The sequence below is a fragment of the Chiloscyllium plagiosum genome, chromosome 7, assembly GCF_004010195.1.
Source record: "Chiloscyllium plagiosum isolate BGI_BamShark_2017 chromosome 7, ASM401019v2, whole genome shotgun sequence".
NCBI lineage: Eukaryota > Metazoa > Chordata > Chondrichthyes > Orectolobiformes > Hemiscylliidae > Chiloscyllium > Chiloscyllium plagiosum.
This window is the reverse complement of record NC_057716.1, coordinates 99,146,024-99,160,660: the sequence shown is the minus strand read 5'-3', so window position 1 is coordinate 99,160,660 and position 14,637 is coordinate 99,146,024. Positions and strand designations below refer to the sequence as shown.

The window sequence follows — 14,637 nt, the reverse complement described above, 5'->3', positions numbered from 1 at the left end:
ACTCTGTTCTGTTACCCAATGCACTTTTTATGGTACGATCTGTAGATCACATAGAACACTACTTTTCACTTATCTCGGTATATGTGACAACACAAACTCAATAAATACGTCCTTTCTTTGGTAAGGAAATCAAAACTGCATGAAATAGTCCAGTTCTGGTCTCACCAAAGCCCTGTATAACTGCAGCAAGAGATGCTTAGTTCTGAACTTAATTCCATTTGCAATGAAGGCCAATTGGGTGACGGGATAGTCAAACCCATTAAGTGAGAGAGAAATATGGCTATGGGCCTAAACCTGTCCGATAACGCTCCTTAGAAGTGGAACATTGTTACAATAGTGAAAGCACTGTTTAACAGCAAGTTGTTGTGTAGCCAAGTGTTTATTTGACACTGAATTCACCAAACACTTGATCAAAGAGTTAGAGTTTAAAGAGTCAATTTCAAGACAGAGAGAGAGGTACAAATGTTTAAGGAGTGAATTGCACAGTTTCACAGGAGGTTTCAGTGATGATTATTGTTGATGCTCCATCTCGTTGGAGAAAGTGAGGACTGCAGATGCTGGAGATCAGAGTTGAAGAGTGTGGTGCTGGAAAAGCACAGCAGGTCAGGCAGCATCCTGATGAAGGGCTTTTGCCCGAAACGATGATTCTCCTGCGCCTCGGATGCTGCCTGACCTGCTGTGCTTTTCCAGCACTACACTCTCGGCTCCACCTCGTCGGTCCTGTTGCCCCTTAATGACGCGTAAACCACATTGTCAGAGCTGCCGTGTCCTTTGCGTCTCTGGGAGACGAGTGGTGATTTCATCGAAACGCGTGGAATTCTGTGAGGATGTTTCCCCCAGTTCGGCTGATGCACGGTGACTGTGCTGCCAAAGCCTCCCGATGAATCTGGGAATGCTATATTTTCCTTTCTCTGGTTTCTTTTGCAGATTGTGCAGAAGAAGATGTTCGGTCCCATCTGGAAGAACAAGTTTGGCCCCATCACTGTCGTCAATGTGGCCACAGCTGATTTGATTGAGCAGGTTTTGCGGCAGGAGGGTAAATACCCAGTGCGGGCCCATATGCCACACTGGAGGGAGTACAGAGAGTTGAGAGGGCAAGCTTATGGACCGCTTTGTGAGTGAGTATTGAGGGCAGCCTGCAATACCAACAGTCAAGGCCCAGTTATTTAGCGATATAAATTTATCACGGGGCCCAAGTAAGCTGAAACCGTGGGGACATGAGCTGTAAGGCAGCATTGGCTCCCTTCCATTGTAACTGCGTTTTAATAGCTACCTCGAACAAAGACTTATAGGATGTTTACTCAGAGGCAGTTCTGAAGAAGACTCACTGGGCCCAAAATGTTAACTCTGATTTCTTTCCACAAGTGCTGTAAAACCCGCTGAGCATTTCCAGGAAGTTCTTTTGGAGGACAAGTGCAGGCACATTGGGCCACATTCTGTGAAGTCTTTGTTGGTTATCAAACAAATTGAAACTAGTCGATATTAAGGCATTTTGGAGATGTGGCTCTGTAAGTAGAGGCACAGAATGTGAAAGTTAGTGCATTACATCAAACCAAGACAAAAGACCATTAGGCTGTGGCTGGGTTACTGTGTCTAATTCGGTGCGTGACACTTGAGGCTGGGTGCCAGAGAGGGCACAAGATGGTGAAAGGGGATGAACAGTTACAGTAGAAACTGGGATTGGTCTGATTAGAAGGTCATGGAGAGACTTCTATCACGTGTTCAAGGTAGCGAGTTTTGTTTTGGATTTTTTTTTGGAGAACAAGGATTTAATTAAATTGTTAAAATATCCGGAGGGAACAATGGGAGAACTGTTTCTGCAACGTTGTTTTCTTTGAAATTCACTTGTGTCCAAGAGGAGATTTCAATAATAGCACAGAAAGGAAACAAGGCAAAGAGCCAAGGAAGGATCTTCTTTCAAAGTGTTAACTCCTTCTGTGCCCTCCATTCTGTCAATGCCGCCAAGCTGGGAACTGGGCTTTGACTATTTGCCCACTCTGTTCAGCTCTGATTCAAGACAGGACTTGAATTCTATGATTCAACCAACTAGTCATTCAGTGAAACCTCTGCAGAGGCTTTAACTTAAATATGAGTAACAATTATTTTGGGTGCGATTGTCCACTCCATGGAGGTGACGAGGGAAGTGGTGAGAAGGGGGGATATAACTGGACAAGTTGGCATGGGAGAGATATGCACCCCTCCCCTTCACCACCTCACCAATTAAGTCACAAACCAAAGCAGAAGTTGCTGGAAAAGCTCAGCAGGTCTAACATCTGTGGAGAGAAATCAGAGTTAATGTTTCGGGTCAAATTACCCTTCCTCAGAACTCAGTTCCCTAAAATCCCAGATTTATCCAAATCCTGTACAAAAGTTAGTATTGAATCTGCTTCCACTGGCCTTTAAGACAGGGCATTCTGCACCTCAACATCTCAATCTGTAAAATTAAGATACGCCTTATCTCCTGTCTGGCCCTGAGGCCTGTTAAAACCATGACCACTTGTTACTGACTCACCTCTCAGGGAAACAGTTTCTTGCTGGCTACTCTCTCATAACCCTCGATAATGTTGAAGATTTTTATAAAGCGTCCCCTTCTCTGCCCTGAGGAGAAAAGTATTGTGAAAACTATTGGTCAGAGCAAGAACTATAGGGGAGGCAGTGGTCTGATGGTATTAACATTCCAGTCATAGAGTCATACCGCACAGAAACAGACCCTTCGGTCCAACCAGTCCATGCTGACCATAATCCCAAACTAAACTAGTCCCACCTGCCTGCTCCTGGCCCTTATCCTTCCCAAACCCTTCCTATTCATGTATCCATCCAAATGTCATTTAAACGTTGTAATTGTACCCAGATCCACCACTTCCTCAGGAAGTTCATTCCACACAAGAATGACCCTTTGTGTAAAAAAAGGTGCTTCTTATGTCTTTTTTAAATCTCTCTCCTGTCATCTTAAAAATGTGCCTCACAGTCTTGATATTCCCCATCCTAGGGAAAAGGTATCTCTCACTGTTTCTATCCATAGCCCTCATTATTTTATAAACTTCTCGAAGGCCATCTCTCAACCTTCCACACTCCAGTGGGAAAAGTCCCAGTCGATCAGAATTCCAACTGAAGGAATGGCAATATGCTTCCAAGTCAGGATGCTGATGCCATGGGATCCTCGTACCCAACTAACTAGATTGAATAGGTTGGGGCTGGTTTCCCTGAAACATCGGAGGCTGAGGGGTGACCTTATACAGGTTTATAAAATCATGAGGGGCATTGGATAGGATAAATAGATAAGGCCGATTCCCTGAGGTGGGGGAGTCCAGAACTAGAGGGGCATAGGTTTAGTGTGAGAGGGGAAAGATATAAAAGAGACCGAAGGGGCAACTTTTTCACACAGAAGGTAGTTCGTGTATGGAATGAGTTGCCTGAGGAAGTGGTGGAGGCTGGTACAATTGCAACATTTAAGAGGCATTTGGATGGGTATATGAATAGGAATGGTTTGGATGGATAAGGGCCAGGTGCTGGCAGGTGGGACTAGATTGGGTTGGGAAATCTGGTCGGCATGGATGGGTTGGACCGAAGGGTCTGTTTCCATGCTGTACATCTCTATGACTATGACTCTATCCGGCCTTACATTATAACTCAATCCTTCCATACCCTGCAACATCCTAGTAAATCTCTTCAGCTTAATAATATCCTTCCTATAACTGGGACCCAGGTTCAAATCTCGCTATAGCAGATGGTAGAATTTAGATTCGATTGAAAATCAGGAATTAAGAGCCGAAAGATGACCAGGAAACCATTGTTGATTGTTGGGAAAATTCCAGCTGGTTCACTAATGTCCTTTTAGGAAAGGAAATTTACCATCCTTACCTGGTTAATCACCTCCACACCTACAATGATGTGGTTGCGTCATAGCTGCCCTCTGGGCAATTAGGGATTGGCAATAAATGCTGGCCTAGCCAGCGATGCTCACATCCCATGAACAAATTAAAAATAAAATCAGCTGGTCACTAATAAACTCAGTCAGAAATTCAGGAGAACTGGTCACTAATAAACTCAGTCAGAAATTCAGGAGAAATGTCTTTCTCTGTGAGTGGTTGGGGGGTGGAACCCATTATGACAGAAAGAACATAGAACATAACAAATTAAAAATAAAATCAGCTGGTCACTAATAAACTCAGTCAGAAATTCAGGAGAAATGTCTTTCTCTGTGAGTGGTTGGGGGGGTGGAACCCATTATGACAGAAAGAACATAGAACATAGAACATTACAGTGCAGTACAGGCCCTTCGGCCCTCGATATTACGCTGACCTGTGGAACCAATCTGAAGCCCATCTAACCTACACTATTCAATTCTCATCCATATGCCTATCCAATGACCATTAAAATGCCCTTAGAGTTGGCGAGTCTACTACTGTTGCAGGCAGTGCATTCCATGCCCCTACTAATCTCTGTGTAAAGAAACTACCTCTGACATCTGACCTATGTCTATCACCCCTGAGTTTAAAGCTATGCCCCCTCATGCTAGCCATCGCCATTCGAGGAAAAAGGCTCTCACTGTCCACCCTATCTAACCCTTTGATTATCTTATATGGCTCAATTAAGTTGTCTCTCAACCTCTTCTCTCTAACGAAAACAGCCTCAAGTACCTCAGCCTTTCCTCGTAAGACCTTCCGTCCATACCAGACAACATCCAATAAATCTTCTCTGAACCCTTTCCAAGGCTTCCACATCCTTCCTATAATGTGGTGATCAGAACTGTACACAATGCTCCAAATGCGGCTGCACCAGAATTTTGTACAGCTGCAGCATGATCTCATGGTTCTGAAACTCAATCCCTCTATAACTGTATGTCTTCTTAACAACCTTATCAACCTGGGTGGCAACTTTCTGAGATCTGTGTACCTGGACACCGAAATCTCTGTGCTCACCTACGCCACCAAGAATCTTACCATTAGCCCAGTATGTTGCATTCCTGTTACTCCTTCCAAAGTGAATCACCTCACACTTTTCCACATTAAACTCCATTTGTCACCTCTCAGCCTAGAGGCTGCAGCTTATCTATGTCCCTCTGTAACCTGCAACATCCTTGCGTCTACTTGATCCCATACAAAGGGAAGGGATCAGGTCGATGCAGCTAAAGGAAAGCTAGATGGGGGAGAAAGGTAGAGAAGGTACTGCTGTTGGAGGGGCATTCATTAACTCGTGGGACCGAATGGGCCTCTTTCTGTGCTGCATATTTGATATAAACTCAGGTTCTCCAGTCTTGTCTGGACTTTGGGATGTCTTTGGGATAGTGGGAATGAACAGTTGTAGCCAGTGACTTGATTGTCTTTCCTTGTGTTTGCTGTTACAGGTATGGGGAGAAGTGGCATCAATTACGGAGCATGTTGAATCCCAAGATGCTGAAGCCAAAAGAAGTGTCTAATTATTCTCCTGCCATCAATGAGGTGGTGACTGACTTTGTGAAGAAAGTTAAGTGGCTGAGAGAAAACCAGGGCAGAGGGGTGATGCTGAATGATGTGTCCAGCGAGCTGTACAAATTCGCATTTGAAGGTAGTGACTTTAAACCTTACAACCAGAGGAAGAAGCCATTTGACCCATTGTGCTTGTACAAGAGCCCAAGATTAGAGTAGTGCTGGAAAAGCACAGCAGGTCAGGCAGCACGAAAGGAGCGGGAGATTCGACATTTTGGGCATAAGCCCTTCATCAGGGAGCCATTCCTGATGAAGGACTTTTGCCCGAAACATCGAACCTCCTGCTCCTTGGATACTGCCTGACCTGCTGTGCCTATCCAGCACTACTCTAATCTTGACTCTAATCTCCAGCATCTGTAGTACCCACTTTTTGCCTTGTACAAGAGCTGTCCTTTTAGTGACACTCCTCTGACTTTTCCCCACAATCATGCAACTTGCTTCGCCTTGAGAGTTAATTTCATCCCTTTTGGAAGCTCCATCTCAATCTGCTTCCACCTTCTACATCGCAACACCTCGTTGTGTCTCCTCCTTCTCCAGTCTGGCTCTTCTGGAAATCACAGGGGTGGCACAGTGGTTAGCACTGCTGCCTCACAGCGCCAGAGACCCGGGTTCAATTCCCGCCTCAGGCAACTGCTGTGTGGAGTTTTCACATTCTCCCCGTGTCTGCGTGGGTTTTCTCCGGGTGCTCCGGTTTCCTCCCACAGTCCAAAGATGTCCAGGTTAGGTGAATTGCCCATGTTAAATTGCCAGTAGTGTTAGGTGAAGGGGTAAATGTAGGGGAATGGGTCTGGATAGGTTGCTCTTCGGAGGGCCGGTGTGGACTTGTTGGGCCAAAGGGCCTGTTTTCACACTGTAAGTAATCTAATCTAATCTGTGTTTTGAAGAAAGGTCATCTCAGACTCAAAATCTTAACTCTCTTAAGTGTCAAGCGATGCTGCCAGACCTGCTCAGTATTTTCAGGACTTTCCATTTTTATTACATATTTCAACCTCTGCATTATTTTGCTTTTAATCTCCATCATCTGATCACTGATCATTCCACCAGTTTCTCCCAACTTATTCTCTCAAGTATCTCTGTTAGGTTGTCAGTTATCTTTTTGCAGGTCTCCCTGCTGAACCATGTCATCCTTCTTAGGTCTAGAGTTTGGTCATCGTTCCTCTGTAACAGCACAGAGCGGGTGTACATAGCACCCACTTCATGCACATGGACCACAGCAGTTTGACAAGGCAACACGGAATGGACATTAAATGCTGGTCTAACTTGTGACTCCCCCGCTATAATAAAAAACATCAAACATTTGACAGGAGCAGTAGGAGGTATATACTTACATGATAGAACCTTCAGAAGTATGTCCAGTCAAAGAGTTGGCCTTGACTCATAGGCATGAATCTCTACAGTGTGGAAACAGGCCCTTCAGCCCAACAAGTCCACATCGACCCTCTGATGAGTAACCCACCCAGACCCATTCCCCTACCCTATTATTCTACATTTACCACTGACTAATGCACCTAACCTACACATCCCTGTACACTGTGGGTAATTTAGCATGGTCAATTCACTTAACCTACACATCTTTGGACTGTGGGAGGAAACCTGACACCTGGAAGAAACATGCAGACACGGGGAGAATGTGCAAACTCCACACAGACAGAACCTGGGACCCTGGCGCTGTGAAGCAGCAGTACTGACCACTGAGCCAGCATGCCACTCCTATAGAATGGGAAAAGACCCTTCGGCCCGTCAACCAGCTAACTATTCTAATTCCATTTTTGAGCATTTGGTCCATAGCAATGTGAAGCTTGGCATTACAAGTGCGCATCTCAATACTTCTTCAACATCATGAGGGTTTCTGCCTTTACTATCCTTACAGCCAATGAGTTCCAGATTCGCACCATCATCTGGTGAAAATGTTTTTCCTTACGTTTCCTCTAAACTTTCTGCCCCTGGTCATTAATTCCTCTACCAAGGGGTAAAGTTCCTTCCTGTCTATCCTGTCTATGCCTCTCATTAAAATTTTACACATTTCTATTATGCCCCCCTCAGTATCCTCTAGATATCTCGCTCAATGGTGATTCTTCAAGTGAGAGTCCAGAAAGTTTCTGTCTTCTCATTTTATTTATATATTTATTCATGGGATACAGGCATCACTGGCTGGGCCTGCATTTAATGCCCATCCCTGGTTGCCCTTGAGAAGGGGAGTTGCCTTCTTGAACCACTGCAGTCCGTTTGGTGTAGGAAGACCCACAATGCCTTTAAGGATGGAATTCCAGGACGTTGACCCAGCATGTCAGACAAACACACTCCTTATTAGATATCTTGTTCTGACAGTGTCCACTGCAGCTAACAGAAGCTCAAAACAGATAACCATATAAATTGACAGGAGTCATATTAACAATTAGACCATAGCATATTGGAGCAGAATTAGGCCATTCAGCCCATCAAATCTGCACTTCCACTTGATCATGGCTGATATGTTTCTCAACCCCATTCTCCTGCTAACTCTCCATCATTCCCATTTCTAATCAGGAATTTATCTATGTCTGTCTACAAGACCCTTAATGACTCGGCCTCCACAGCGTTCTGTGGCAATGAGTTCCACAGATTCACCACCCTGTGGCTGAAGAAATTCCTCCTCACCTCAGTTCTTGGTACTAGCCAGTAACTATGCGAGGTACTCTCCTTCCATTCTACAGCCCTTATCAACGTACTTCTGTACCTCTTGCATCTTGTCAACAAGCTTCTCAGTTGAAAGGTGATCCGCAGAAAGATTACAGGGGAATTGAGAAGGAATTTGTTTCCCACCCACAGGCATGTGGGAGTTCTGGAATGCGCTGCCCAAAAGGGCAGAAGAGGCAAAAGTCCTCATCACTTTGAAAACATTTCTTTCGTGGACAGGATTTATAGTTTGCAGATGACACCAAAATTGGAGGTGTAGTGGACAGTGAGGAAGGATCTTGGTTAGATGGGCCAATGGGCCGAGAAGTGGCAGGTGCTGTTTAATTTAGATAAATGTGAAGTGCTGCATTTTGGAAAGGCAAATCAGGGTAGGACTTATACACTTAATGGTAAGGTCCTGGGGAGTGTTGTTGAACAGAGAGACCTCAGAGTGCAGGTTCATTGTTCCGTGAAAGTGGAGTTGCAGGTAGATAGGTTAGTGAAGAAGGCATTTGGTATGCTTTCCTTTATTGGTCAGAGTATTGAGTACAGGAGTTGGGAGGTCATGTTGCGGCTGTGCAGGACATTGGGTAGGCCACTTTGCGTGCAGTTCTGGTCTCCTTCCTTTTGGAAAGATGTTGTGAAACTTGAAAGGGTTCAGAAAAGATTTACAAGAATGTTGCTGGGGTTGAAGGGTCTGAGCTACAGGGAGAGGCTGAACAGGCTGGGGCTGTTTTCCCTGGAGCGTCGGAGGCTGAGAAGGGACCTTAGAGAGGTTTATAAAATTATGAGGTGCATGGATCTGACAAATAGGCAAAGTATTTTCCCTAGAGTGGGGGTGTCCAGAACTAGAAGGCATAGGTTTAGGGTGAGAGGGGAAAGATATAAAAGGGACCTAAGTGGCAACTTTTTCATGCAGAGGGTAGTATGTGTATTGAATGAGCTGCCAGAAGAAGTGTTGGAGGCTGGTACAATTACAGCTTTTAAAAGGCATTTGGATGTGTATATGAATAGGAATGGTTTGGAGGATATGGGCCAAGTGTTGACAAATGGGATTAGATTAGGTTAGGATATCTGGTCGGCATGGACAAATTGGACTGAAGGGTCTGTTTCCGTGCTGTCTATCTCTAAGACTCTATAATTCTATATTGGCGATGCTGCCAGTACCAGCTTTATTTTCTCTTTATTCATTCACGGGATGTTGGCATCATTGGCTAAGCCACCATTTATTGCCCATCCCTAATTACCCAGAGGGAAGTTAAGAGTCAGCTACATTGCTGTGTGTTTGGAGTCACATGCAAGCCTGACTAGGTAAGGATGACAGTTTCCTTCCCTGGAGGGCATTAGTGAACCAGATGGGTTTTCCCGACAATGGATTCATGGTCATCCTTAATTCCAGATATTCAAACCCAGGTCCCCAGACCTGGATCTCTGGATTAAAGTCTAACACTAATACCAATGCCAATACCAACACCAATACCAATGCTAATACCAACACCAATAACCAACACCAATAACCAACACTAATACCAACGCTAATACCACTAGGCCATTGCCTCCCCTGTGTTGCCCATTTCTAATTGCCCTTGAATTCTGTGCCTTGTTGGGCCATTTCAGAGGCACTGAAGAGTCAACCACATTTCTGGGTGAAAAGGGTGCCTCTCAAGTGCATTTTAAATCTTTCCCCTCTCACCTTAAACCTATGCCCTCTAGTTTTAGATTTCCCTACTTTGGAGAAAGGACCTTGGCCATTCACCTTATCTATGCCCCTTATGATTTTATAAACTTCTTTAAGGTCACCTCTCAACCTCTTACACTCTGGGGAAATTGTCCCAGCCTATCCTGCCTCTTTTTATAACTCAAACCATCAGGTCTCACTAACAATCTTGTAAATGTGGATGCAGATTTGCTCGCAGAGCTGGAGGGTTTGTTTCAGACATTTCGTCACCATACTAGGTCACATCATGAGTGAGTCTTCGGTGAAGCACTAGTGTTAAGGCCCGCTTTCTATTTATGTGTTAACACGTCCATCCTCGGACAAGCCAAATAGAGACACACACGAGAATTCCTAGAAGCATGGCATTCCAACTGGAACTCTATCAACAAGCACATCGATTTGGACCCCATCTACCACCCTCTAAGAAAAAAGTACAGGGAATGACATCACCAACACAGGAAATGACATCACCATGGGAAGTGACATTACCAACCCAAGAAAACCTAAATGCATAAATAAACAGACCGTGCCATCAGTGCTTCATCTGGAGGCTCACTGATGATGTTACCTAGTATGGTGACGAAACTTCTGAAAACGAACCTTCCAGCTCAGCGAGCAAACCTACATCCAGATCTTCAACCTGAGCTACAAATCACCTCCAAACTCGCTAATCTTATACATTTTTTTTGCACTCTTTCCAATTTAATAACACCCTTCCTATAGCAAAACGAACCTTCCAGCTCAGCGAGCAAACCTACATCCAGATCTTCAACCTGAGCTACAAATCACCTCCAAACTCGCTAATCTTATAAATTTTTTTTTGCACTCTTTCCAATTTAATAACACCCTTCCTATAGCATGGTGGTCAGAACTGTGCACAGTACTCCAAAGCTGGCCCTACCAGGGTCTTGTGCTGCTGTATAATGCTCTAACTGATGAAGATAAGCATACCAAAGGCCTTCTTCACCCTGTCTACCCGTGATCCCAATTTCAAGGAGCTATGTGCTTGCACCCCTACATCTATCTCTTTGACAATGCTACCCAGGGCTTTACCATTAACTGTATTAGTCCTGCCCTGATCTATCATTACCAAAATGTAACACATCACATTGATCTAAATTAAATTCCATCTGTCATTCCTTGGCCCACTGGCCCAGTTGATCAAGATCCTGTTGTAATCTTAGATAATCTTCTTCACTCTCCAATATACCACCAATGTTGGCGTCATCAGCAAACTTATGTTTAGGGCAAACATCAGGGCAGCACTGAGGGATCGTCCAAAGAAGCTACATGGGTGGAACTGAGAAATAAGAAGGAGATGATCACTTTTTCTTGAAATGAGTCCACATTATAGAGGGAGAGGTGCTAACTCCTAAATTCTCATCCAAATGATTATCCAAATAATAAACAACAGTGGACCCAGCACTGATCCTTGTGGAACACCATTGGTCACAGGCCTCCAGCTTGAACAACAACCCTCCACCACCACTCTCTGTCTCTGACCATCAAACCAAATTTTGTACCCAGTTAGCTAGCTCTCCCTGGATCCCATGTGATCTCATCTTACTAATCAGTCTATCACGTGGAACCTTGACAAAAGCCTTGCTAAAGGCCATGTCGACAACGTCTACCACTCTACTTTCATCTATCCTCTTGGTTACCTCTACAAACAAAACTCAATCAAGTTTGTGAGATGTGATTTCCCACACACAACTATGCTGACTATCCCTAATTGGTCGTTGCCTTTCCAAATGCATGTAGTTCTTGTCTCTCAGAATCCCCTCCAACAAGTTACCCAACACCGATGTCAGGCTCAATGATCTCTAGATCCCTGGCTTTTCCTTGCAGCCTTTCTTAAATGAAGGCACAACAGTAGCCACCCTCCAGTCTTCCAGCATCTCACCTAAATCTGTCGATGATGCAAATACCTCTGCTAGAGGCCCTGCAATTTCTTTCCTAGCTTCCCACAACGATCTGGGTTTATTTGATCAAGTCCTGAGGATTTATCTACCTTTATGCATTTTAAAACTTCCAGCATCTCTCCCTCTGAAATGTGGACTCACATCAAGAAAAGTGTTCATCCCCTTTTTAGATCTCACTCCCACCTATGCAGCTTCTTTGGGCGATCCCTCAGGAATACACTGCCCTGATATTTTCCCTAAACAAAAATGCTATTCCTACCTCCTCCCTTTCCTCCACTTCTGTCTTTCCTATTGGCATCTGCACCCTGGAACATTGAGCTGCCAATCCTGTCCCTCCCTCAGGAGAAAGTGAGGACTGCAGATGCTGGGGATCAGAGCTTAAAAATGTGTTGCTGGAAAAGCGCAGCAGGTCAGGCAGCATCAAAGGAGCAGGAGAATTGACGTTTCGGGCATAAGCCCTTCTTCAGGAATGAGGAGGGTGTGCCAAGCAGGCTAAGTTAAAAGGTAGGGAGGAGGGACTTGGGGGAGGGGCATTGGGAATGCGATATGTGGAAGGAGGTTAAGTGGAGGGTGATAGGCCGGAGAGGGGGTGGGGGCGGAGAGGTCGGGAAGAAGATTGCAGGTTAGGAAGGCGGTGCTGAGTCTGAGGGTTGGGACTGAGATAAGATGGGGGAGGGGAAATGAGGAAGCTGGAGAAATCTGCATTCATCCCTTGTGGTTGGAGGGTTCCTAGGCGGAAGATGAGTCGCTCTTCCTCCAGGCGTCCTGTTGCCATGGTCTGGCGACGGAGGAGGCCAAGGATCTGCATGTCCTTGGCGGAGTGGGAGGGGGAGTTAAAGTGTTGAGCCACGGGGTGGTTGGGTTGGTTTGTCCGGGTGTCCCAGAGGTGTTCTCTGAAACGTTCCGCAAGTAGGCGGCCTGTCTCCCCAATGTAGAGGAGGCCACATCGGGTGCAGCGGATGCAGTAAATGATGTGTGTGGAGGTGCAGGTGAATTTGTGACGGATATGGAAAGATCCCTTGGGGCCTTGGAGGGAAGTGAGGGGGGAGGTGTGGGCGCAAGTTATGTTTCTATAATACCAAAGATATCTCAGTCCCATGTTCCCATTCATTCCCTGTCAGGCCTCTTGCATTAAAATAGATGATTAGATTAGATTCCCTACAGTGTGGAAACAGACCTTTTGGCCCAACCGGCCCTCCGAACAGTAACTCACCCAGACCCAATTCCCTTTGACTGATGCACCTAACACTAAGGGCAATTTAGCATGGCCATTTAACCTGGCCTGCACATCTTTGGACTGTGGGAGGAAACCAGAGCACCCGGAGGAAACCCACGCAGACACGGGGAGAATGTGCAAACCCCATACAGACAGTTGGCCTGAGGCTGGAATCGATCCTGGTGCTGTGAGGTAGCAGTGCTAACCACTGAGCCACCGTGCTGCCCTAAATGCATTTTAATTAATCAGTTCTTACTTATTGGAGCGTACTGTGTATGATTTGGATACTGCATTTCCAATTTAACAGCTAAAGGGACAGTATTTCAACATTGATTGGCTGCAAGGAGCCTCAATGCATACTGCACTCTTGAAAAACATGATATGAATGTGAGTCTTGCTTTATTTTTATTCTCTGGTTGTAACTGTCAGACTGTTTCAACTCAAACTATTAACAGTAACTGTTCTGCGAGTCAGAGAATAAATCCAGAGGTAATCCATTGGTAAAACTTCTCTCCTAATATTTTACTAACTTGATATCTTTGACCTTTCATTTGTCAAAGGAAGGTAAAGGCTCAAAGATCATTTGGCAAAATCCGAGACAGGATTTCCAAAGTTTGAATGCGAGTTTAAACCACCTATAAATTAACCCTTAGTCGCACACATAAAAGTAACTCCTATAATTTACCCTTGGTAACTCCTAGAAATTGGCCCTAGTCACTGCTATAAATTGCCCAATACCTTCTATAAAGTCCCCTCAGTAACTCCTATAAACTAACCCCCAGTTTCTCCTACAAATCAAACTCCCCCCGACAAAAAACTGCGGATGCTGTAAATCAGAGACGAAAGTAGAAATTGCTGGAAAAGCTCAGCAGGTCTGGCAGTATCTGCGGAGAGAGATCAGAGTTAACATTTTGGGTCGAGTGACCATTCCTGAGGACCCCTTTCCAGTTCTGAGAAAGGGTCACTCGATCCAAAGCGTTAACTCTGATCTCTCTCCGCAGATGCTGCCAGACCTGCTGAGCCTTTCCAGCAATTTCTACCCCACTTCCACGCAAGGTTCATTGGCCAATCAGAACATTGTGACAGTATGGCCATTGGGGCACTGGGAGATGGTAAAATTAGTATCAGTGAGAAGCTGTCCCATCGAGGCCCAATCTGCTTTTGGCAATGGCTCTGAATGCCACCAGAGGTATCTCCACACGTGTCGGGGTATGCCCATAGCTCTCTCACAGGTCAATGAGTGGACGCCATTTCAGTTGGTGGGACACAGCCCAAAGTGGGCTGGCCCGTTTTTGGTTGGATTTTCCGATGTATGGGGGAGGTGAGGGAAAGTGACGAGAGGACATGCTGATGTGAAAAAGTGAAGCATTTGTTATTTTAACCAAATTGTCGGGACACAGGCAAGTTTAACGCAAAATTGAGACCATTCCCAACAAAAGTGGGTTTTCTAGTCACGGTATCTAGTGCCAGTACTGAAGGAGTTTGGCAGTCCTTTTTCTGTAATCTCCCCTGGGCACATCCTGTCAGATGTTCCTTTAATTTTGAACCCTGATGTGTGCCTGATTTTGATTGCTGCACTGTTGGCAGCTGTGCCTTTAATCGTGTAGGCCTCGGGGCCTGCAATGCTGCCCCCTAACCTGTCTGGTATAGATTTAGGAT

At 45.2% G+C, this 14,637-nt stretch overlaps 1 protein-coding gene across 1 annotated transcript in view; it reads left to right on the top strand.

The window, feature by feature from the left end:
* The first annotated feature begins 800 nt into the window (after nucleotides 1–800).
* si:dkey-91i10.3 (cytochrome P450) overlaps nucleotides 801–14,637 on the top strand; it is a 53,089-nt gene continuing 39,252 nt past the window's right edge. The window contains exons 1-2 of the mRNA XM_043694248.1: nucleotides 801–1,118; nucleotides 5,348–5,547. Coding sequence (XP_043550183.1) covers nucleotides 943–1,118; nucleotides 5,348–5,547 — 376 coding nt within the window. The 5' untranslated portion in view covers nucleotides 801–942. The remainder of the gene's footprint in view (nucleotides 1,119–5,347; nucleotides 5,548–14,637) is intronic.